Source organism: Microcebus murinus, chromosome X (genome assembly GCF_040939455.1).
Source record: "Microcebus murinus isolate Inina chromosome X, M.murinus_Inina_mat1.0, whole genome shotgun sequence".
Taxonomy (NCBI): Eukaryota; Metazoa; Chordata; class Mammalia; order Primates; family Cheirogaleidae; genus Microcebus; species Microcebus murinus.
In genome coordinates, this window is record NC_134136.1 from 26,122,646 (window position 1) to 26,148,971 (window position 26,326).

A 26,326-nucleotide genomic window follows, 5' to 3' on the forward strand; every position below is an offset into this window, starting at 1 on the left:
TGGACATTAAAGCATTGATGTATGTAAGATATAAAATGTCTAGATGTTTACAAATTATAGTAGAATGGAACAATTGTCAAGAGACTAGCTTTTCTTTTTTGAATATTAACCTGAACAATTGTATGAGATCCTAACAAAATTTTGATATTATCATTCCTGATATATACCTTAACCAAATGTTTTTTTAAATCTCTATATAAATCTAGACTCTGGAAAACACAAATGTTTCCTTTTTTGATAGCCAAATACATTGTGAATATATTAAACATCAATATTGGAAAAAATTAGTTTCCAATAGGAAATTAGTTCATTATGTTAGATGCTATTACATTTAAAAACCTTAAATATTTTCAAGCTGAGTCTATCATAGTGTATCTTGTTTGAAGTTATGGGCTCAAAATTTAAATGTGCATTTTATAGCTAAACTTTTAAAAATTGTATTTTAAGCAGTGTCAATTTTTTTTCTGTGTGGCATTACCTATCTTAGTCCTCTAAGGAGATGAAGGTATGTGGCTTAACTTCATTTTCTTACCAAGATATAGCTGACATCAAAAGCCAATTTTCTAGATAAAAAAGTGAAGGACATAGTAGAAGATCAAATATATATGTAAGTAATGCTACCCAATAAAAAAGCCAGTACTGTGAAAATAAATATTAAGTGATATGAAGGGAAAGGAAAACAGATAGTTTGATTTAATGGTCAATTGCACATTTAAATGCTTTCATGTCCACCGTATTTTTTAGTGAAATTTGACTGTTGGATATATACTCAGCTTATTTGGGATTACCTAATTTTTTTTCTGGAGTTGTTTGAAGATATACTACATATCTATACCAACTTAATGCCCCTCAAAGAGTGAAGAGAAAATTAGAAAATATAGTTCAAGATGATTCAAAGAAATGAATCTTAAGTTAATGTGAAGACTGAAATAGGAACCAGGGGCTTGTGAATTTAGGCAAGTCACTTTTTCTGCAAAATGAGGGAATTGGGCTAGATGATTTTTCAAGTTTCTTCTCAGCTCTAAAATATTATGATTTTTTTTTTTTTTGAGACACAGTCTCACTCTTGCCCCGGCTAGAGTGCCATGGCGTCAGCCTAGCTCACAGCAACCTCAAACTCCTAGGCTCAAGCGATTCTCCTGCCTCAGCCCTCCGGGTAGCTGGGACTACAGGCATGTGCCACCATGCCTGGCTAATTTTTTTTTTGTATATATATTTTTAGTTAGTCAATTAATTTATTTCTATTTTTGGTAGAGACGGGGTCTCGCTCAGGCTGGTTTCAAACTCCTGACCTTGAGCGATCCTCCTGCCTCGGCCTCCCAGAGTGCTAGGATTACAGGTGTGAGCCACTGTGCCCGGCCTAAAATATTATGATTTACATAGTCTTTTTGTAAGCAACCATGTACTCAAATCAATTTCGTAAACCCAAATAAGCTGCTTAAAACTGCTCATATTTCTTTTGAAGTACACTTTTTACTTAACAAAAAATGTGCTTTGAATCAGTAAAATAAAAGGTATGTTCTTTTAATGGGATCAACATAATTTTACATATGCTCTGGTAATAATTGTTGTGATGCTTTTTGTTTTGTTGAAGTAAGACTGGTAACAGGGCAGTGAAGACGCACTGTCCTCATGTCTAACATGTCTGCTTGTTTAACGGGAGCTGATGGTGTGCATGTGCTTCCTAACAGAAACCTGAATAAAACTGAGTTGCATTCAGTTTTATGTATATTACTAATTTTTGATGTTTAATGTTTGATGGTTTGAAATAGAATGGCCTTTTACATGGAACTGCAGTCATTAACTCACTTTATGTGAAATAGCAAGCTAATTATTAGAGATTGTACATGGAATCAATGGTTCAAAGTCAATATCCATAAAATAGCAAGTTCTTCCTAACAGTATTTGTAGGAAGAAGACATTTTTGTTTGTCACATTTCCAGTAAGTGGAAAAGGGTACGTTTTTATTTTTGTTTTGGTTCCTCGTTGGTCCTACATTTCAGGAAAGAAAAAGTTGGGGAAAATAATAGTAGTCACAACACAATAATAATAAATAGCAGTTAAGGGAAATAAACATGTTGACTTACTTAAGTCTCACAATAACCTTATGGTGTAGGTAATATTATCTTTATTTTAGAGATGAGGAAACAGTCATAGAGAGGCTGTTCACAGGGTTACTCAGCTAGTAAATGACAGAGCCTGAATTCGAATCCATGAAGTCTGGCTTCAGAATCCATGCTCTTAACCACTCTACTGCTACACTGACAAATTTTTTATATGTACTTATCACAACTTTTGCCACTTTGAAGAAGAGGAACATTACCATAATTTTCCCTTAGAATTAGGTATCAGTGGCTCTTTTTATGTTCTTTCTTTTTTTTTTTCATAGTTTTAAAGTTGCCACCATAGACACATTCTCCCTGAAACAACCAGCAGGACTTTGATCTGAGACTTTTTTTTACCGACTTACTGTGCAAAACAGAAATGACAAGGGTATAAGTTTTACTTATGAGGAATACTTTTCACCCCCAGACTTGTGAGGCTGAAGAGCTACTTCCAGGTTTCAAAATAGTACAATCTTTAACTGGAGCTTGCTGCTTAAAATAACATTTTATCAAAAGATGATAATGATATATATTATACTAAGTGCCATTTTGATGTTTCAGTTCTTCATGTTCGCGGTTCTTGATCTTTTTCTTAGGGCTTTTGTTGTTGTTGTTGTTTACAGCGTGACCGAATTACAAGTTTTAGAAAATCTACTGTCAAAAAAGAAAAACCTCTTATTCAACATCCTATTGATTCTCAAGTTGCGATGAGTGAGTTTCCTGCAGCTCAGCCATTATATGATGAACGATCTATGAATTTGTCAGAAAAGGAAGTACTGGATCTCTTTGAAAAAATGATGGTAAGTTAGACACCTCATTTTATTGTAATGTTAAAATATGTGTGCCCTAAATAGCACTAGGTTTTAAGTAGATGTGTTTGTGTGGACTGTGTTTATATTATGTAAAGGAGACACCAGAAACTTGTTGATACAGTAGAACTATCTGCCAAAGTGTCTGTTTTTTAAGCTAAAATACCCTTAACTGTCTGTGTCTTCCACTACGAGTTCCTGAAAGTAGGGGCAATTTTATTTATCTTTGTTCTCTAATTTTAGTAGTCTCTGGCGCATTGAATCAGTTTTTCAATTAACTAATTTGCGTGCCTGTTTCTATAATGCAAAGCAGGCCTGTGTCCACTTTGCTGAAAACAGCACAAGGTCTCTTATTGGGTATGTGAAGTAGAATTGGGAGAGCAGAGGCTAAGAAGACAGTAGAGGGAACAGAGAAATTAATTTATCCAGGTTTGTTCTATTAGCAACAGTCATACAACCTCCATTTTCTAGCATGTTTCTTACGTTTTATAGCTTGTGGTCTAAATTATTTCTTAGGTAATGAATATAATATTTTGAGTATTCAGCAGTTTATGGTAGAAGAGGGGAGAAATGAAGCATCGGGCCGTATTACATTGGTTAGCTTGACCAGAGAAGAACTGGAGATCCTGATTTGTGATTCAATTCATTTAAAATCCTATCCCACTTATCACCATAAATTTTCTGTGGATGTCTATTTATCTATAGCTAGGGTCTACAAGAGTTTCAGAGGTCCCCTTACACCAAAAAAAAAAAGGTTAAGAATCTGTGAAATCTAGATCCTTCTACTCTTCCCACTGTGGAACATCTTGTCCTCCACCCCTCTCCCCACCCCTATAATTTCTTTCCTGCACCTAGAAGACTTAGTAGGCCTTTAATAAATATATTCGTTGAAAGTTTACAAATGAAAATTCCATTTATCTTTAAACTTTTCCTTGATTATTCCTTCTGTCTAGCCACAACTGGCATTTAGCTTTTCTTTTTTTTGAGACAGTCTCACTCTGTTGCCCAGGCTAGAGTGCTGTGGTGTCAGCCTAGCTCACAGCAACCTCAAACTCCTGGGCTCAAGCAATCCTACTGCCTCAGCCTCCCGAGTAGCTGGGATTACAGGCATGCACCACCATGCCCGGCTAATTTTTTCTATATATATTAGTTGGCCAACTAATTTCTTTTTATTTATAGTAGAGACAGGGTCTTGCTCTTGCTCAGGCTGGTTTCGAACTCCTGACCTTGAGCAATCCGCCTGCCTCGGCCTCCCAGAGTGCTAGGATTCCAGGCGTGAGCCACCGCTCCCGGCCAAGCTTTTCAAACCCTAGAACAAGTCCTGGCATTTTCATCCTCTTCAACTCTTCCTCCTAGTCCTATGGCAAACCCTTTTTCCTGCTACTAGCTCCATGCCGTCTTTTTAAAACCTTCTTTCAACAACCTTTTCCCTTGTGAATCTATTATCTGCTGACTTTCCCTGATGATGATAGCACCTGGTTATCCATTTGTCCTTTTCCCTTGCTATTCATTGTGGTGACTTCAACTATTATGTTGATAACCCCTTCAATACATTTTTGCTGTTAGTTTCATGATATCCTAAACTCTAACCTCTACATCTGTATATTTACCTAATCAGGTATGACTTGTGGGAGTAAGGGGAAACTTTTCCGAAACTTTTCCTTTTTTCTGAAAATTCACTGAAAGATCAACTCACAATTTTTTTTTTTTTTGAGACAGAGTCTCACTTTGTTGCCCAGGCTAGAGTGAGTGCTGTGGCCTCAGCCTAGCTCACAGCAACCTCAAACTCCTGGGCTCAAGCGATCCTCCTGCCTCAGCCTCCCGAGTAGCTGGGACTACAGGCATGTGCCACCATGCCCGGCTAATTTTTTTTTTCTATATATTAGTTGGCCAATTAATTTCTTTCTATTTATAGTAGAGACAGGTCTCGCTCTTGTTCAGGGTGGTTTCGAACTCCTGACCTTGAGCAATCCGCCCACCTCGGCCTCCCAGAGTGCTGGGATTATAGTCGTGAACCACCACGCCCGGCCTTCAACTCACAATTAAGGCAGATTAATAAGAGGAAAAGGTTTATTTACCATGGGTGTGGGAAGAATCACAGAGTGATTACCCAATATCCCAGTGGGATCCAGATATTTTTATACCATCCTTTTAGAAGAGAGGGGCGATGAGGAATATACCTAATTCTGTTTAGGGGCAATAAGTGGTTGCCAGGGAGGATGAACGGATGGGGTAAACAGATTGACTTGTAAATGATTCTCTTTGCAAGTTAAATTAACCAGAGAGACAGGTATTATATTTAACATGATTTGGGTTAGGTCTGATTTCAATCTTGATCTTTTTTTTTTCCCCTACAATATATTGAGATAACAGGGAAGGGAAGTTAGTTGTTCTTTTGGGTCCATCTGGTTATGCAGATAGAGGGAACACCTCTTCCAAGGTCCTGTTGATCTCTAAGGGCCTTTAATTCAAGATAATCTTTATACCAAGGAGTCATATTTTGGGGTGAAATTTCCTGAGCTTCTTCAGACCACACCTTGGACTGTGTCATTCTTTGGAACAATTCCACCTCTAAGATCTTTAACTCTGAAATTTTCCTTGGAAGCTAAACAACCTATACTACTATTCCAAGGCCTTTAATTTTACAGAGCATGCATTGTATAGTGGTTAAGAACTGGAACTTGGGGTTATTCAGACTTGGGTTTGACTTCTGGCTTTGCCATTAATCGCGTCACCTTGTGAAGGTTATGTAAGTTCTCTAAATGTTACTTTCCTTCACTATAAAAAGATACAGGATATATTTAATATAGTTATTTTTAGGATTAAATGAAATGATATTACTAAAATAGTGCCTTGTTATATGCTTTCTTTGCTTTTAATTTTAAAATATTAAGGGGATACAAAATGTTTTTGTTACATGGACACCTTGTATAATGCTTAAGATCAGGGCTTTTACTGTGCCTGTTACCAGAATAGTGTTCATTATACCCGATAGGTAACTTTTTATCCCTCACTCCACTCCTAAGCTTTCTACATAAAGAATTTTATAAACATTTATAGCATTCCCTTTCATTATCAAATAAGCCCTATTCTTTTCTCAGTTGTCAATATTTCCTGATCACCTAGATGCCCCTCTGTTGTCCTATCTTAATTGCCAAAAACAATAATGACAACATAAATGGAAATCTTCCTTGAGATTATAAACTTTTTTTTTATTTCAGCAAATTATAGGGGTACAAATATTTAGGTTATGTAAGTTGCCCTTGCCCTGCCCCCCCATCAGAGCTTCAAGTGTGCCCATCCCCTATATGGTGCACATCGCACTCATTATGTATGTATATACCCATCCCCTCCTCCCCGCTCCCATCCTCCTGATGCCCAATAAATGTTATTCCTACATATGCACTTAGGTATTGATCAGTGAAAACAATTTGCTGGTGAGTACATGAGGTGCTTAGTTTTCCATTCCTGGGATACTTCACTTATTAGAATGGGTCCAACTCTATCCAGGAAAATACAAGAGGTGCTATATCACCATTGTATTATAAACTTTTAATCTTTTTAAATCTTTATTCTCTCTTAGAAATTATACTTACAGCTTTAAGTTGCTGACCAATTTGGTCACGACTCTTTTGTAGTGTAGAAATAGTTCTCTGAGTTCATCAGTGGCATTGCCATATCCAGTTTTAAATACAACACTATAACACCATCTTCCACTCCATTCATTTTCCCAGTTACTTCTAGTTGCTTGCCAATTCCCATTGGTTCTGCTTTTGTATAATAACAACCATTATATCTGTGTCCTCAGTTATCTTCCAGCTGTTCTTGCCCTACTTTAGACAGTATTCCTCTCTAGTTGTTTTCTGTGGCTACTGCAATAGTCTCCTAACTGATCTTCCTCCTGTCCTTCATGTTTTGCCTATTCTAATCCAGGATTTCCCTATTAATGATTCTGATAGAGATTCCTTTTTTGGAGCCTCAAGTGGGCTCTTATGTTTTTAGACAATCATTTTATATGTTCCTACTCCATTCCCTCAACATGACTATTTCACACCTTTACTTTGCCATTCAAACTTAGAACTCTTCCCCATCTTTATTCTCTGCTGATGACTTTGCTGCTGAATTTACTGAGTTAAATTAAATCAAGAGAGAACTTCCATAGGCTCTCACCACCACATCTACCCAACTTTTATTGATTGATTGATTGAGATAGGGTCTCACTCTGTTACCCAGGCTAGAGTGCTGTGGTGTTATCATAGCTCTCTGCAACCTCAAACTCCTGGGCTCAAGCCATCCTCCTGCTACAGGTGTGTGCTAGCACACCTAGCTAATTTTTTCTGTTTTTGGTAGAGATGGGGTCTTTTTCTTGCTCGGTCTGGTCTCCAGAGTGCTAGGATTACAGTGTGAGCCACCACACTAGCCTATCTAACTTTCAGTATCTACACTCACATAGTCTGTCTTGCTTCCTGTCACCATAGATGAACTTTTCATGTCCATATCTTTCCACTTGTATATAAGATCCTATTCTTTTTTTACCTGTGCACAGATATTGCTCCAATAATTTTCTCCTCTCTTTATTTTTTTTTATAATTTATTACTTTAATTTTTATTTATTTATTTTTTGTTAACAAAGTCACTGCCATTGAATCCTCTCTTTATTTTAGCATTCACAGCAACATACAAACATGTTGTCCCATCATACAAACCCTTCTCTTGACTGTATCTCTATTGCTAGCTACCACTCCATTTATTTACTCTCCTTTGAAGCAAAGCACCTCACAATAATTTTTGTTTATATGCACTGTTTCCAGTTGCTCTCTTCTCACTTTATCTCCTAAATTCACTGCAACCATGTTTCTATCCCACCTTTCCATTAAAACTGCTCTTGTCAATGTCACCAAAGCTCTTCATGCTGCTAAATTCTATGATCAGTTAATTCTCAGTTCTCATCTTAATTGACCTATCAGCAGCATTTGATATAGTTGATCATTCTCTCTAATTTGACATACTTTTTTTTTGTTTGTTTCCTCAACATTCATCTGGTTTTCCTCTTACCTCTCAGGCTGTTCCTTTGCAATCTTCCTTGACGATTCCCCTTTCTGTCCTCAACCTCTAAATATTGGAGAGGCCCAGGGATCAGTTCTTGGGACATCTTCTTTTCTCTATCTACACTACCTTCTTTGTTGATTGCAATCAGTCCTATGGCTTTAAATTTCATTTGTATGGTCACACTTCCTAAATTTATCTCCAGCTTAGTCCTCACATCTGAACTTCAGACTCATATTTAACTTTGTAATCAATATCTCTCTTTGGATATTCAATAGACCTCTCAAAATAATGTATACCAAACTGAAATGCTGATATTCCCATCCAAACCTGCTCCTCCAAAAGTCTTCTCCTCAGGTGACAGTATCTCCCTCCATCCACTTAAGTCAGAAAGTGTGGATTTGTCTTTCACTATTCTCTCTCTCTCTCTCTCCCTCCCTCCCTCCCTCCCTCCCTCCCTCCCTCCCTCCCTCCCTCCCTCCCTCCCTCCCTCCCTCTTATATTCCATATTCAGTTCATCAGGAAATCCTACTAGCTCTCCCTTCAAAGTAAGTTACTTGAAATAGCCAACCATTTCTTACTACTTCCACTGCACTACACTACACTAGTTGAAGTCTTACTTGAATTGTTGCAATAATGGTAGGACTGTTAGGATTACCACAATTCCTAATTGGTTCCCTTGCTTCCACCCATGACCCTCTACAGTACACTCCCAACACAGAAAAATTATCCATTTAAAACATGAACATCATGTCACTTGGCTCCTCAAATCTCTACCATGGCTCACATGTCACTCAGTGTAAAAAAGCCAATATACTTTCAATAGGCTGTAAGGCCCTATGTAATCTGACTCCCCGCCTTACTCACTGTGCTTTAGTCGTACACATGCCTTTTATCTGATTGGAGCCCCAAGCAACAGTGATTCCTATTAGTTTTCATTTTTTAAAATTTGTGTACAACATTTACAATGTTTTCAAACTTTGTACACATTTCTATTCTGTGGTTTGAATAATTCTAGTGTTTCATCAGAAAATTATCATTTTCCTCTTTAAATGTGTGATTTTTTAAAAAGTTGCTTACTGAATTCATAAATGTGATTTAAAGAAATTACAACTTGGTGCCACATTTTTCATAACTGGAAATTTGGAATAGGAATAAGAAAAGATATGTTTCAGGTACAAGCATATTGTGTTATACTTTTATTTATTGAGTCTCATTTATATCATTATGTCACCCACATGCTCAAACATTTTAAACTTGTATATTCAGACATTAAAAATTTTTTTATACCCTGTAGTCAGATTGTTGGATCATATGATAGTTCTATTTTTAATTTTTTAAAGAACTTCCATACTGTTTTTCATAATGGCTGTATTCATTTACATTTCCACCAACAGTTTGCAAGGGTTCCAATTTTTCCATACCCTTGCCAATACTTGTTATTTTTTGTCTTTTTATTAATAGCTATTCTAAGATACTTGAGGTAATATCTCATTGCATTATGTTAACTGAACTAAGCCAGGCACAGAAAACCAAATACTGCATAATCTCACTTATATGTGGGATCTATAAAAGTTGATCATATAGAAAAAGAGAATAGAATAGTGGTTACCAGGGGCTGAGGTAGTTGGGGGTGGGTGGTTTGGGTAGATGGTGGTCAGAGGATATGAACTTTCATTTACTTAAAAGTAATGCAATAATATAGAAATAGGATATGAGAAAAATATGGCTTGATTAAAGTTAACAACCAAAATATTAACAGGAAACTTTAAGGATTGTGTCTTTTTTTTTTTTTTTTTTTCAGACAGAGTCTCACTTTGTTGCCCAGGCTAGAGTGAGTGCCGTGGCGTCAGCCTGGCTCACAGCAACCTCAAACTCCTGGGTTCAAGCAGTCCTGCTGCCTCAGCCTCCCAAGTAGCTGGGACTACAGGCATGCGCCACTATGCCCGGCTAATTTTTTTTCTATATATATTAGTTGGCCAATTAATTTTTTCTATTTATAGTAGAGACGGGGTCTCACTCTTGCTCCGGCTGGTTTCGAACTCCTGACCATGAGCAATCCGCCTGCCTTGGCCTCCCAGAGTGCTAGGATTACAGGCGTGAGCCACCGCGCCCGGCCAGGATTGTGTCTTTTCTTTGAGAGAAGTCTACTTGTACCTTAAACATTATATATTTTCTATATTATCTTTAGTTTAATTGTGATGAATTTATAGTGGACAAGATATTTTATGAATAAGCATAGTTTTCATTTGCTGTGCACTTGTGGCTGACGCATGAAACTAAACAGTTTATGGGTATTTTTTTAGTTTATCCTTATGACAATGGCACAAAGTAGGGAACATTGCTATACCTCCTTTTCAGATAAGGAAATTGAGGCTTAGAGAGGGGCTAAGAAAATTGGTTCAGCAGCTTGCCTAAGCTAGGAAGTGGCTGAGCTGGAACTTAAACTTAGGTACATAGAAATCTAAAACGCTAGCATTTTTGTAACATGTACATTTAATAATGTTTCATTAAAGCTAAATCTAAAACGAATACATTTTCTTTGCACTCATATTGAATTGAAGTAGAAGGCAACTCAGAGGTCCATTTGGGGTAACAGGTAAAGCCAGCTCGATGGAATGATGTCTGTAATTGCTTTTTGCAAAGCATCAGTTGAAAAGAAAGAGGCCAACAATTTTAGTAATGGAAAACTGTTAAAATGTCATTATCACAGTTGATTGGGACAAAACACTTAAGTCATTCTGTTTCTAAAACAATAGAAGTAGATTTCCAGATATGAAATTTCCCACTTTTATTTCATTTGTTAGGGGTATCCTTCCTTGTATTAATATAAACAATGTAAAAGATGTTCTTGTCTGTTTTGACAATCTTGCTTCTCTTGAGTCTCTTGACTGTTTGAGGGCACATGAATGAATTTCAGTGTCTACAAATAAAGTTTTGTTGAATGTAGTCATGCCCATTTGTTTATGTATTGTCTATGGCTCCTTTGTGCCATAGCAGAATTGATTAGTTGATTCTCTGCATTTATGTTTCAAAAAATAAATAAAACTAAAAAAATAAAAGAAAGAATATAAAAAATTTTAAAAAGAAAAAAAGAAAAAAAAAGAGTTGATAAGTTGAGACAAAGACTATATGGCCCTCAAAGTCTAAAACATTTACTGTCTGGCAGTTTACCGAAAAAGTTTGCCAACCTCTGGGCTGGTCCCATGTTCTCTAAACCTTTTGATTTTCTACCCCATCAGAGAAAAATATTTATATATACATTTATATATATATTTGAACAAGTAACCCATATATTGTATTTAAAAATTATATGCAAATATGTATATATTAATATTATATACATTATAAAATACATAGTAAAGAGATGAGAAAGACATGAAATGAACAAGATTTTTAAATGAGTTTATTTTATTTATTAGGCATACAAAAGCCTTTGCTGTCATGATTAATAGCTTTTTAGTGAGAGCAATATCAATATGTCATTATTTTTTATGTCTTGCTTAAAAAAAGGCAGTAATTAGGTGGTTTAGTTCCAAGTTCATTTTTATTTTGATATTTGGTTTAATGTCTGTCATGGTTGAAACATAAATCTGATGAAGATACATAGGTCCAAATGGAACAAGTGCATCTTTAGCAACACTTATTAAATCAAAGCATTAACTTTTATCAGTCTAATCCATGAATCAAGTAAAAGTTTGCTGCTGAACTGTGACTAGTAAATTTCCATCATCCTTGATGACAATCAGTTCTTGGAACTAATCTAGAGTGTTTCACTTCTATATTTTTAAATAAAATGATTCAAGATGGGCTTTAATAAATAGATATTCAACAAATCTGATTGGGGACATGGGCTCTTTCCATTTTTCTGTCCACAGTCTTAATATGTAGACCCTTATCCTCATGTTTGTCTGCTCATGGCTGCCCTGGACACTGTGTCTAACACCAGGAAGTAAAAGAAAGAAGTGATTTAAGCAAGGGTAAAGGGAACTAACCCAGAAGTTGGGTTTGCCAATGTGTGCCTTTTCTAATAAAGTTGGTTTGAAAAGGAGTTAGTTTAATTTTTGAAATGTCAAGGGATTACTTGTTTTTTTGTGAATGAAAAATGCCTAAGACGTGCTAGATTTCAACATTTTTTAAATACTTTATCTTGAGATAACCAGTGATAATCTCTGTAAGGTACAAAATATTTTCATGGTTACTTCCTATTTCATTTCAAATTATGTTAAATATTCAATTGTATTTGAAATATGTTTCTCTTAATTTTTAAAAAAGCAGCTTTATTGACTCTACATAGCGCTCTCTAACTTTGATGTTTTATTTTTTATTTTTATTTTTTGAGACAGAGTCTCACTTTGTTGCCAAGGCTAGAGTGAGTGCTGTGGCATCAGCCTAGCTCACAGCAACCTCAAACTCCTGGGCTCAAGCGATCCTCCTGCCTCAGCCTCCCAAGTAGCTGGGACTAAAGGCATGCACCACCATGCCCGGCTAAATTTTTGTATATATATTTTTAGTTGGTCAATTATTTCTTTCTATTTTTTTTTTTTTTTTTAGTAGAGACGGGGTCTTGCTCAGGCTGGTTTTGAACTCCTGACCTTGAGCAAATCCACCCGCCTAGGTCTCCCAGAGTGCTAGGTTTACAGGTGTGAGCCACCACGCCTGGCCTCTTTGATGTTAACCTCTTGGAATAGCTTAAATTTTACATGTGGGCTAACCTTATAGTTTTTCCATAAAACATCTTTTCATTAAATAAATTATTTTGGTAATATAATCACCAAATTATATTTAGTTTTCTGTTAGATTGTTCTATTTATTAGTGACTCAAAGAAAAATAATTTATACATGTCATTATTGAAACAGTCTAGCAAATACTATAAGCTAAAATGTTAAAAAAAAATGCTGTATATTCATCCAGTTATATAGTAAACCTCCCATACTGAGTAATTTTTTAAATACTTTAGCAGATTTTCAGCAGTGGTTTCTATATGTCTTCTGATGGCATTTGCTGACAAAGGAATGCAGTTTAGTTTGCTGCCATGTGTTTTGCATGTGTTATTTCAGCTGCTTTTTCCAAGTGTTTTCTTAATGCCCTGGGACCTTTTGTCTTTTGCTGTTAAAGAAAGGAAATTCAAAAGAAGATTCTAAACATGTATCATTAAGTTTACAAAATATCACTAAGGTACTGGATTGCATATCACATGATTCTGATTATTACTGAGAAAATTAAAGACGCTTTCTTTGTGCTCCAGATACTTAGATTTTAAATGGCCTGCTAATTTGAGGTGGCTTTATACTATCATTAGCTAATATTTTAAGGTACAATATGCATATACAATGAGAGGTCATCTTTGATGATTGTTATATATCTATATTTCAAGTAGTTACCTGTAATAATTTCAATCTAAGCCGGGTGTGGTGGCTCACACCTGTAATCCTAGCACTCTGGGAGGCTCAGGCGGGCAGGTCGTTTGAGCTCAGGAGTTTGAGACCAGCCTGAGCAAGATCGAGACCCCGTCTCTACTAAAAAAACACAAAAAAACCAAAAAAACAGAAGGAAATTAGCTGGACAACTAAAAATAGATAAAGAAAAAATTAGCTGGGCATGGTGGCGCATGCCTATAGTCCCAGCTACTCGGGAGGCTGAGGTAGGATTGCTTGAGCCCAGGAGTTTGAGGTTGCTGTGAGCTAGGCTGATGCTGCGGCACTCTAGCCCGAGCAGCAGAGCGAGACTCTGTCTTAAAAAAAAATAAAAAAAAAAGCAACAAAAATATATATAAAAAAATAATAATTTCAATCTTTTGGGGCCAGCTTATTAGCCTTAGATTTTTGTTATTTTTACTATATGATGATAGATGAAAGCTTTATGAGTAGGAGATGTAACAGTCTAGCATTTTCTTGTTCCCTTGTGCTTTCATTGTTGGTATTATCCTATTATCCTCAATCTGTTGTCTTTGCAGGAATCTTTTAGAGCCACTTTTCCATTTAGTGAGGGTTGATTTAGTTAAAACTAGATAAAATAATCTGTAAATCCACCTATCCAGGTATGCGTAAACTGTAGTATATTATAATACACTGAAAGTGAACAAATACGCATTCTGAATACCCCATTCATCCCCTAAGATATCTCATGTACTATTTGGACCTACTGATCTAATGAGGACTCCAATATTTATTCTCATGTCAAATAATAAATCTTAACAAAAAATTTTTTTTGAATAACAATCAATATTTCCCAAACCCCAGGGATCCTTTATGTAATCTCTGGACTCTGAAAACCGCTACTTGAGGAATAAGGATTATGGGAAAGTGAAAATAATATTGAAATATTTAATATGTGTTCTGAATTTACCCTCCTGATGATAAACAGGTATATGTAGGCATTCAAAATTGGATTCTTCCAACAGGACCTTGAAAACAGAAATAGATGAAGAATTTTTATGCTATACTCAGTAACATTCAATTAATATCATTCTTTTCCCCTGCTTTTTGGCTCCATAGTATTTTTTTTTGTTTGTTTTTTTTAGATTATACAAAGTGAAATAAGGCTCCATAGTATTTTTAGAAAGAATGTATTTTTTTGTTTACCTTTGTTTTTCATCTGAGCTTCGTTATGTAATGTGGCTACAGTCTATATAGATAAAATTAACTGGATCTTTTGAAAACATGAGGTAGTTAATTAATGCCAGAGAAAATTGGCTAATTATTTCATTATGTAGAAAATCCTTTATACATTTATTGGCATTTTAAAAGGAAATGTTTTGTCCTTTCTAACCCACAGAATGTAGAATAATTATGGAATATACCTTTAGAAAAAAAATAAACCCATGTTGTAAAAATCCACTAATTTATAACCTTAAAATAAACATAATTACTGTAATACTATAATAGGTATAATTAGTATTCATGCTAGGATACATTTCTAGGTCCTAAGGTGTCACTGGTTCATTCTCTTCAGGGGTACAAGTCCGCCCAGCCTAGTAGTTGGAGAATACTTGAATAATTACCATTAAGAAGTAGAATGAGGAAGGCAAGCATTTGATGGTGAAGTCAAGGTCACATTTAAAAACAGCAAGTGGAAAATCCAGCCTTAAACTGGAATAAAGACATCTTGCAAAAAGAGAAACAATTTATAGCAAATTTGTAGAAATTTTATAGCAGATTTATAGAAGGAAGGAACAATGTGGGTTACTTCTATCTTATCAGGAAGAAGGAGATGTAAGAACATAGAAGGTTGGCATTTTACCTCTCATAAAGCAAAATAGAAAAAGAGTGCAATAGATAGGAAAATAGGAAATCATGTTAGAAGATGAGGGGAAAGTTTAAAAATTTATGTTGTCGCCTATTTACAGATTTATAGTGCTGGGGGGAGAAGGAGAAGGAGAGAGAGAAGAGAATGAAAGTGAACATGAATACAAGTGAATAGGCAGCTAGTTCCATGTTTGACCTTCTTATGTGACCCTACTCTTATATGGCTCTTCAGTAATAGCTTTAAGAATACAATGTTTGCTGAAGAAATGAAGGACTTTGTCTGTAATGGGAAATTGTATCATTATGTAGAAGGAGAAAAAAATGGTTTAGTGTTTACAAATGTGTCTTTAAAAACATAAAAAATGCTCAACATCTCTAATCATTAGAGACATGCAAATCAAAACCACAATGAGATATCACCTAACCCCAGTGAGATTGGCCTCTATCAGAAAATCCCAGAACAATAAATGTTGGCGAGGATGTGGAGAGACAGGAACACTATTACACTGTTGGTGGGACTGCAAATTAGTGCAACCTCTGTGAAAAAGAATCTGGAGATACCTCAAAGAGCTAAAATTAGAAATACCATTCGATCGAGCAATAGCACTATTAGGTATCTACCCCGAAGAGCAAATGTCATTCTATAATAAAGACATCTGCACCCGAATGTTTATGGCAGCACAATTCACTATTGCAAGGATGTGGAAACAACCTAAGTGCCCGTCATTTCATGAGTGGATTATTAAAATTTGGTATGTGTATACAATGGAATATGACTGAATTCTAAGAAATGACAGTAATCTAGCACTTCTTATATTTTCCTGGATTGAGCTTGAGCCCATTATCCGAAGTGAGGTGACACAAGATTGGAGGAATAGGCTCCACATGGACTTGCCGTCAAATTGGTACTGACTGATCAACACTATGGTGCTCACATGGCAGTAATATTATCCAGGGATGGGGATTGGGAGGGTAAACTCACAGCTATAGGGCACGGTGAGCATTGTGGAGGGGAAAGGCAGGCCTCTAACCCCTGCTAGGGAGAGGCAATGATATAAAATGTAACCAAAATGTTTGTACCCTCACAATATCATGAAATAAATAAGTTAAAATAAAATAAAATAAAATAAAAACATTATAAGTGGTCAGACTTCAAACAGTATTTTTTAAAACCACAAAATACTACATTTTTCTCATGTATTGTAGATATATCAAATAAATGTTAAACATGCTAAAAGCTTGCTTTTGTTTTGAGTACTATGAGAAATCAGTGTGTTTAGAAGTAGTTTCATATTCAATTACATTGTTTAGAGTTAATATTGAATTATGAATATTGCTCTATTTAAATAGTTTTATTATTGCATTATAAAGCTAAAGTTAATGATTTGGAAGTATTAATTGCCTAATTAGTAGTATATTTCTTATAAGAATAAGATGAGTCATTATAGTCTCTTCTGTTCATGTGAATGATACCCATTCCTAATTAACCTGTGCAGCGAATTACAGGTATTAAAAATGTTGGTGACTCTAATGTAAGTTAAAATATTTAAAGAAAAGGTCCTAAATATCACATTGGTTCAGCAAATATTTACTAAGTGTTGACTGCATTCCAGGAAGTGTGCTCTTTGCTGGGAGTACAAACATAAACAAGTTCCTGCTCTTGGTTAGCTTATAGTTTAGAAGAGATTGATTTACCACATAGTTTCAGTGTAAGTGCTACATAAGGAATTAATATGGAAGAGCAGGAGGAGGGTAGTCATTTCCAAATGAGGTGTTTTAGGGGAAATCTTCCTGAAAAATTAGTGGTCGAGCACAATCTTGATGTTAGCCACATATGGATTTAGCAGAGGTTGGGAGGAGGCAGTTAACGGAGGGAAAGGGTGGTAAAGATGACAATATTTCAGGCAAGGAGAACAGCATCATGAACAAAATAATGAAGTATGGAACAGCATAGTGTATGTAGCAAAACTACAAACAACCTAGCATTATTAAAACATAAGGGCTAAGGTGAAAAGTGGGTTAAAAAAACGAGGCTGGGGAGGTTATAACAATGCTAATGGCTAGCATTCTTTGAAGGCTAGTTAATATACGCCAGGCTTGACATGCAGGATCACACTCAATCTTGACAACATTCTTCTGAGGTGTATAATCTTACATTTTCCTTACTGTACTTCCTACCTCCTTACAAAATAATTCTACTCTGTTGGCATGATCTCAGCAGTGTATGCCATTAAAAATTGAATGGGGGTACATGGTAATGTAGAAATGGCAGTGGAAGGAAACTACTTTCCTACTACCTAGAGGGTGATGAAGGTGGCACTACCACACTGTTAGGCCTGGCTTTGAAATACACAAATACAGACAATCTTGTCAGTGTTCCAGAGTTGATTCTACTTGGAGGGTGCAGATTCATGATAACTGAAATTTAACCAGAATGTTTTGAGGCAATAGACATAGCTTAGCATATGTGAGCAGAATTTAGGGATTTTGATAAAAACAAACACAATATGAGTTAGCAGAACGATGTGCTTGGCCAATAAGATAATAAAGTCACAGGCTGAATTAATAGAAGTATAGTATTTCAAAATGATGGTTGTGGAAGTCCTTTCCTTCCTTACATTTATCAAAACACAGAGTATTTGAAAGAGATAGACATGGTATTAAGCCACGTCACATGAAGATAAGTTGAAGCTAATAGGTATATTTTCTCCTGAAAGAAAGAATACTGCTTTCATATAACATTTATGTGACTCTTGAATTAATTTCTTTCTGTCCAGTCTGACTATATTCCTTCTTAGTTCAACTCTGATCACTAGTCACTTGAATTACTTCAATGGCCCAAATTACTGAACATAAGAAAATCCTCTCTGGCTAGTTGAGTTAGAACATATTATTAAGGATATTAGGCAACTCTTGAATAAGGACAGTTGCAGAAACAGGCTCCAGATAGTATTATATGAATAACTTCCAGAACCACACAACTGAAATATAGTCCACTTAAGGAGTTTTCGTTACCCCAGGGCCACTTGGTCAAACTGTCTTAATGAAAAAGATACAGCTATTGCCGTCAATTCCGTAATTACATCACTTCTGTTGCCACCCATACCAGCAAAATGGATGGCCTGTTTGTGGCCCACTTCCTCACATAGTTCACTTCTGAATCTCCACTTACTATAAATGCATTTTATTGGTGGAGACTAAGCCACACGCCTGTACACTTTACAAGGGAGACTGACAAATGTGGTTTTTACAGATTCAACCTTTATGAGGTGGAACGGCTAATGTGAAGATGTATTAAAATGTAGAGAGCATATTCAAATGGTGTTGGGCAGCCAAAAATTACAGATGACCGCTGGAGTCTCCTAGCTGGTCTCCTTGCCTTTAGTCAAATTTTTTCTCTTCCTTTGAAGCCCAAATTCTGGTGAAGAATTCTCTGATTTTTCTGTCTGTCCTCTGTGTTTTCAAAGAATCCTATACATACTTCTATTACAATTATTTGTTCCTACTAGACCATGAATTATTTAGTCAACAAACATATATAGCATTTACTAAGTATCAGGCACTGTTCTAAGTACTTCATAAATAATATTTGAGTATTAAAGCAGGCAATCAAATTTGTGCTCCCCTACCCAGCTCAGCATAGTCCCTGGTGTGTATAGTATGTATCTAATAAATAAGTGATTCACAATTTTAAAGGTAGAGAAGGAAAAAAAAAGAAACAGTCCTTCTACCTTAACACATGATTAGTATTCTGTTGTATGTGTTTTACATCCAGTCCTCCAAGGAAAAATTTGGCAAAAATTAAACTTCCCGAAGAGGAGCCGGGATGCCCGAGAAGGTAGTGAGTTCCCTGTCAGTTGAAACAGATGTAGAACATAGATTAACATCTGTGGACTACATTAAAAGTACTATTCAGCCTAGTTTCTGTGATTTTACATTGATTCAACAATGTTAGAGGAAAAAAATATCTTCTGCTTTCTAGTAAGTCATTAACAAGTAAGTTATACAAATGAGAAATAAGGATATAAGAGAAAAGGTGAGAGTAGAGACACTGATGGAAGAGATTAGGGAGAACAGTTCATGTATAAACACAAAATTTATAGGTATTGACTATGAATGAATCATCATAGGAGTTACTGCAGTGATTGCAAATATTGATCATGAGATTTTTGCTGTCAATGAAGTTGCTATTCAATAGATAGATGCAGTTTGACTCCTTTTCATAGATCCTTTGTCTTCCACATTCTAGCATGAGTCTTTAAAATAACTGTAATATTGTTCTTTGCCCATTACTTTATTTGATTAAAAAACTCAGAATGGTCAGAATTACTGAAAGAGTAAAGGGATAAAAATATTGCTTTTTTTTAAAATAATTAAGAGCCTATTCACATACCATAAAATTCACCTGTTTAAAATGTACAGTTCATGGTTTTTTAGTATACTCAAAATGTACAATTATCACCACAATTTTTAAAGATTTGTATTGTCCCAAATAGAAACTTTATATATACCCATAATCAGACTTACCCCAGTTCTCCCTCCCTTTCTCCCTGGTCCTGGCAACCACTAATCTATTTTCTTCTCTATAGATTTGCCTATTCTGGACATTTAATATAAATGGAATCATATAATATGTGATCTTTTGTGACTGGCTTCTTTCACTTAGCATAATACGATTCAACATTCATCCATGCTATAGTACTTTGTTTTTATGGCTGAATAATATCCCATTGTATATGACAATTTTGTTTATCCATTCATCAGTTGCTAGACACTTGGATTGTTTCTACTTCTTGGCTACCATGAATAATGCTTCTATGAACATTCCTATGCAAGTTTTTGTGTGGTCATATGTTTTCAATTTTCTTGGGTATAAGCTAGGTCAAATAGTAACAAATCATGTGTTTATCTTTTTGCATAACTGCCAGACTGTTTTCCAAAGTGGGTACATGATTTCATATTCATACAAGCAATGTGTGAGGGTTCCAATTTCTCCACATCCTTGCCAACATTTCTTATTGTCATTTTTTTTATCCTAGCCATCCTAGTGGACATGAATTGGTATCTCATTTTGGTTTTGATTTGTGTTTTCCTAGTGGTGAATGATGTTGAGCATCTTTTCATGTGCTTATTAACCATTTGTATATCTTTTTAAGAGAAATGTCTATTGATATCCTTTGCTCAATTATAATTGGGTTATTTTTGTTGAATTGTAAGAATTCTTTGCACATTTGGGTCCATATCCTTATCAGACATTTCATTTATAAACATTTCACTCATTCTGTAGGTTGACTTTTCACTTGATGTTGCATTTTGAAGCACATTCATTTCCAACTTGATTTTTTGACCCTATCAAGGGTGTCTTTGTATATTGTAAGGGTTAACATGAGTTTCAACATGAAGAAAAACAATTGTCTAATGAAAGTGTCATATGCATATGTATTACAAAATAAAGCCTTGTAGTATAGTTTGAAGTCTGGTAATGTGATGGCTCCAGATTTGTCCTTTTTGCTTAAGATTGCTTTGGCTATTTGGGCTCTTTTCTGGTTCCAAACAAAGCGTAGAATTATTTTTTCTAGCTCTGTGAAATATGATGTTGATATTTTGATGGAGATTGCATTGAATCTGTCAATCATTTTGGGTAGTATGGACATTTTTAAAATGTTGATTCTACTGATCCATGAGCATGATATGTTTTCCCATTTATTTGTGTCATCCACAATTTCTTTCTTCAGTGTTTTGTAGTTCTCTTTATAGAGATCTTTTACCTTCTTGGTTAAGTATATTCCTAGGTATTTGAATTTTTTTGTAGCTATTGTGAATGGTATTGAGTCTTTGATTTGGCTCTCAGCTTGACTATTATTGATGTATAGTAGTGCTACTGATTTGTGTACATTGATTTTGTAACCTGAGACTTTGCTGAAATTTTTATCAGTTCAGAAGTGTCTTTGGGGTTTTCTAGATAATAAGATTATATCATCAGCAGAAAGCAATGGCTTGACCTCCTCTTTCCCGATTTGGATACTCTTTATTTCTTTCTCTTGCCTGATTGCTCTGGCTAGGACTTCCAGTACTATGTTGAATAGAAATGGTGACAGTGGGCACCTTGTCTTGTGCCTGTTCTTAGTGGGAATGCTTTCAACTCTTCCCCATTCAGTATGATGTTGGCTATGGGTTTGTCTTATATGGCTTTTATAAACTTAAGAAATGTTCCTTCTTTATTATGAAAGGATGCCGAATTTTGTCGAATGCTTTTTTCTGCTTATATTTTGCTTATGTTTAGGTGGTGAGTCACATTTATTGATTTACATATATTGAACTATCCTTGTATCCCTGGGATGAAGCTCACTTGGTCATGGTGGAATATTTTTTTGATGTACTGTTGAATTCGGTTTGCTAGTATATTTTTGAGGATTTTTTCATCTGTATTCATAAGGGATATTGGTCTATAGTTTTTTTATTGTGTCCTTTTGTGGCTTTGGTATCAAGGTGATACTGGCTTCATAGAATGAGTTGGGTAAGATTCCCTTCTTCTTGATGTTAGGAATAATTTCTGCAGTATGGGGATCAGCTCTTCATTGTGGGTCTGGTGAAATTCGGCTGTGAGTCTGGTGAAATTCAGGAAAGCTGTCTGGGAGGGCCTAAGATGGCCCTACCTAGCCAGAAAGTCTGGCTGTGGAAGCAAGGGCCATGTGAGGTCCACAGTTGGGCTTTCAGGGCAGGTTTCTGTCTTCTGCCCCCTACCCTGCTCTGTAGTCTCCCTCTGGTGTCTGCCAGAAGGTAGGAGCTCAAACTAGCTGAGCTCCCCCATGATGGCACTGCAGGCTGGGAGCTTTCCTGTCCAGATTCTATCCTGGACTAAGAGTGCGGCTTTCCTGTGGTGGGACGGTTGCTCCATGAGCGTGCTGTGGTTGGGACCCACACTGTGCTCTTTTTTCAGTTCTGCCCATGTGGGCTCTCTCACCTTCCAAGATTAGTTCACACATCTCCCTTCTGTGCCCCCCAGCAACACGATATTCTCCTGGGGGTACAGGATCTGGCCTGTGGGCCTGTCCCTGGGTCCCTAAAGATCAGTCTCTGACTGTGCCAGGGCAAAGCATGCTGGACCCGAGTTGTCTGTGGGGTGCTCAAGCAGGTTTGATGTCCCTATGCTTCGAGGTGTGCCCTGCTCTTATGGAGCAGCTGGGCTTGCAGCACCAGGCAGGGCTGGTAAGCAGGGAGGTCCCTGTCTGAGCACCTCTTAGTCCTCTGCAGGTGTTTAGTTGAGTCCCTCTCTTTGTGGAAATCCCAGTGTGGTGTATGCACCAATGGGGTGGGGGTGGGGGGGGGGAAAGCAGCAGCTCTTGAGAACCCTGGCTCAATCGTCTCTCTTTATAGCCTTAGGTAGAGGAGGGGAAGGGGAGGAAAAGAGTCTGAATGGACGACAGCTAGCACTCTTATCTTTAGTTTCTGTCCCTCTCTCTGGAAGGCAGCCTGCCTAGAATGTCCAGGCTCTGGGGTTACACAGATCCCCCAGACCCACCGGACTCTGTGGTTCCTGGGGTGTGGGCTGGAATTGGGAAATGTTTGTGTGGGAATGAGTGAGACAAATGCTGAGGGGCTGAAGCTCCCTGGGGAGGACAAAGGTGCACAGCAGGTGGAGAAGCAGCATGACACCTGCCGTCTAAGCTCGGATCCGTAGTGACTGGAGGCAACCCCAAGGACACTGGCAGCCTGCTGCTTTGTCCTCAAGAAACTCCCAGTTCACTGGCAGCAGCAGCTTTTGGGCTCATGAGGGTGGGAAGGGTCTCCAGCAGCTCAGGAGCCTGCTGACTGCCAGAGATGTCAAGGAGGGGGAAAAAAAGCAACTACACCTACCCATTTTGCTGAACTTGAAGCCTATAGGGCAGGGGTCCTCAAATTTTTTAAACAGGGGGCCAGTTCACTGTCCCTCAGACCTTTGGAGGGCCGGACTATAGTTTAAAAAAACTATGAACAAATTCCTATGCACACTGCACGTATCTTATTTTGAAGTAAAAAAACAAATGGGCAAAAATGCCCGCATGTGGCCCGGGGGCTGCAGTTTGAGGATGCCTGCTCTAGGGGGTTGACCTCTGCCAATACCTTGCTCCTTCTTGTTCTGCTCCACAGCTTCTTCTCATAGAATGTCTGGTAGGTTCTGGCACTTTTCCCTCATAATTACACCCTGATCTGTGATTGTTTGGTTGTTTGCTTTTTCTTTCCTTTTCATCTAAAACTTTTCCTTCTTTCTGAGACGATCTGGCAGCTGGTGTCTCTGGTCAGCCATCTTCTGAAATTCTTAAGCAGAAATTTATCAGTGCTCACTGTAAATGTTCTTTCTTACAGGAGGATATGAACCTTAACGAAGAAAAAAAAGCTCCTTTACGAAACAAAGATTTTACCACCAAGCGTGAGATGGTTGTCCAGTATATTTCTGCTACTGCCAAATCTGTAAGTAGGGATATTTTCCTGGCACCAACAGAATGAACAATTAACTTACCATTGTCTGCTGAAAAATAAACAAACCTCAGCTCTTCAAATTTTGCTTCAGTTTACTCATGTAGACTATTTAGATATTAATTTATATATGTATTTTTACAAACTTAATATATATTTCTAAACTGTTCATCATTAGAAATGAGAGACTTTAATTATTACAAACAAGGCAGACTAAGGATACAAAATCTCTGAGGTTATCCAGTGAGTTTGGGTGCTGTGATTTTTCTGCGCTTAACCCAAAATTGACAACAGTTTGCAGGTATTCCACTTAAAAAATATTTTGTGAGATGAAAATTTCCTATTTTAAGGGAGAAGACACAAATATAGCATAGTCACAGCTTTATTTAAATTTATATTAAAGCTACATGTCTGGTGTCTGCTTGTATGACATTTTTAGCAATATTTTTTATTATGCTATTTTGTTTTTTCATTATTTTATGCACTGCAAACTATGTAAGCTGCTTCATAATTGTTATCGTACCTCTTCAATTATTGTAAAGGAGTCACAACAAAGTGACTATAATTAACAATAAGTTATGATATACTTTAAAATGACTAAAGGAGTGGAATTAGAATGTTCCTAACACAAAGAAATGAGAAATATTTGAGGTGATAGACACCCTAATTACCCTGATTGGATTAATATATATTGTATACCTGTATCAAAACATCACATGTACCCTATGTATCCCTAATAATCAAAAATAATTTTTTTTTGAAACAGAGTCTCACTCTGTCGGTCTGGGTAGAGTGCAGTGGTGTCATCATAGCTCACTGCAACATACAGCTCCTGGGCTTAAATGATCCTCCTGCCTCAGCCTTCCGAGTAGACATGGGCCACGACGTCCACCTAATTTTTCTATTTTTAATAGAGACAGTGTCTCACTCTTGCTCAGGCTAGTCTCAAACTCCTGAGCTCAAGCGATCCTCCTGCCTCGGCCTTACAAAGAAAAATAAACTAATTTTAAAAATATAAAAGGGGGGCATTTAATAGGAGCTTTAATCAAATCTCTTTGAGAGTCATATTTTTGAAATAGCAAAATTCATCTTTTATATTTCTGTAAGGAGAAAGCTTTTGATATCTAGAGTTCATAAAATAACTGTATGTATGTATATATGTGTGTGTATGTATATATACACTCAGTGAGTTTATGTGTATATATGTATGTTTATATATATTATATATGCATGTATGTATGTGCATACACATACATATAAGACATATATATTTTAAATTTAAAAAATTGAGCAGTGAAGAAAACAGGTCTTCATGGGAAAAATATGTTCTAAAGTTATTTGGCTATCCTATTAATGCTATGTCAGAACAGTAATTCCAGTGGCAATTACTAATACATTTTGCTCTGAATTCTACAATTGTATTAATTCTATATTGTACTTTAAGCAAGCTAAATCTGAATGCCGAACTATTTAAACATAACACATTGCAGCTCTGCCAGAGCAGAGCAACAGCATGTTTTTTAATTTGCTTCTGGTATCCAAGGGCAGAAATATGTTTCAAGTGATAAGTGGAATTTGCCATGAGCGTCGTTTTCAATAGAATTAGGTGATGCATAGGGTTTTACTTTGAAATTCTGATGAATCTCTTCTCATTTTTGCACTCAAGTTATTGTTCAGAGTAAAATGCTTAAGGAAATGCAGGATATACATTTAGTGTTATTTTTCAAATACCTAAAAGCTTATACACTAGTAAATATATATAACCGAATCCGAGTGTGAAGTACAGATAATAATAGATAATAATATATGCATAATCATGTCGTGGTTTCAGTGATAAATTTCGTTATTGTCTCTGGCTCATCTTTTGTTGTTGTTATTGTTGTTTGTGTAAATGAGACTGAATATAATGAAGATTATATGACGCTCTTATTCTTTGACCTTTTGATTATTACTTGATCTATGTGCAGAATGTGTTTTCATTTACTCTCATATTATTTCCTCTTCAAGTGACCAAAGATATGTACACTTTAAGTTATGTACTCATTTTTCAGATTAAAATGCCAAAATTTGGGTAAATATTAGATGAGCTCACTTGAATTGCTTTATTCAAAACATGTAAATTGAATGCTTCTCAAAAGACATGAACATTCTATGTTTAAGGCATTGTCTGAAGATCAGTACTCCTTAGTTTATAGTCCTTATATGTTTCCTTCAGCATACATATGAACACCTGACATATGCATAGCATTTTCATGAGAGTTCTGAGATTAAACATTTTTTTGCTAGTATTTTTCATGGGCCAAATATTATGGATGGAAGAAAGCCTGTTGACAAGCATGTTTTGAAGCTTTCTCTCCTTAGACATTAATTAGTACTGTGTTTTCTATCATTAAAACCACAAAAATTGTTTATGTAATTTCTTTTTGAAGGTGAAAGGAATGGCATTCAGTGACAAACAATACTCCAGTCTTTTGACTTCTTCATGATCAGAACAATAAAATTTGCACCAGTTATAACCCAGTATATGGCTATTTACTTCTGTACGACCAAGGTTTCCATCGTGCTGTTTGTCTCTCATTAGGCTTTAAATATGCTTTGCATGTCTTGTGCTTTTTTATGCTTTTTCATTATATTGATGCACTGATTTAAAATGTCTCCTCA

The 26,326-nt window shown here is 36.2% G+C and overlaps 1 protein-coding gene across 3 annotated transcripts in view; it reads left to right on the forward strand.

The window, feature by feature from the left end:
* DIAPH2 (diaphanous related formin 2) overlaps positions 1–26,326 on the forward strand; it is an 824,298-nt gene that overhangs the window by 47,598 nt on the left and 750,374 nt on the right. For all 3 annotated transcript variants that reach the window (XM_075999380.1, XM_075999381.1, XM_020285092.2), the window contains exons 3-4: positions 2,729–2,905; positions 23,555–23,659. In XM_075999380.1, the coding sequence (XP_075855495.1) occupies positions 2,729–2,905; positions 23,555–23,659 (282 nt within the window). The remainder of the gene's footprint in view (positions 1–2,728; positions 2,906–23,554; positions 23,660–26,326) is intronic.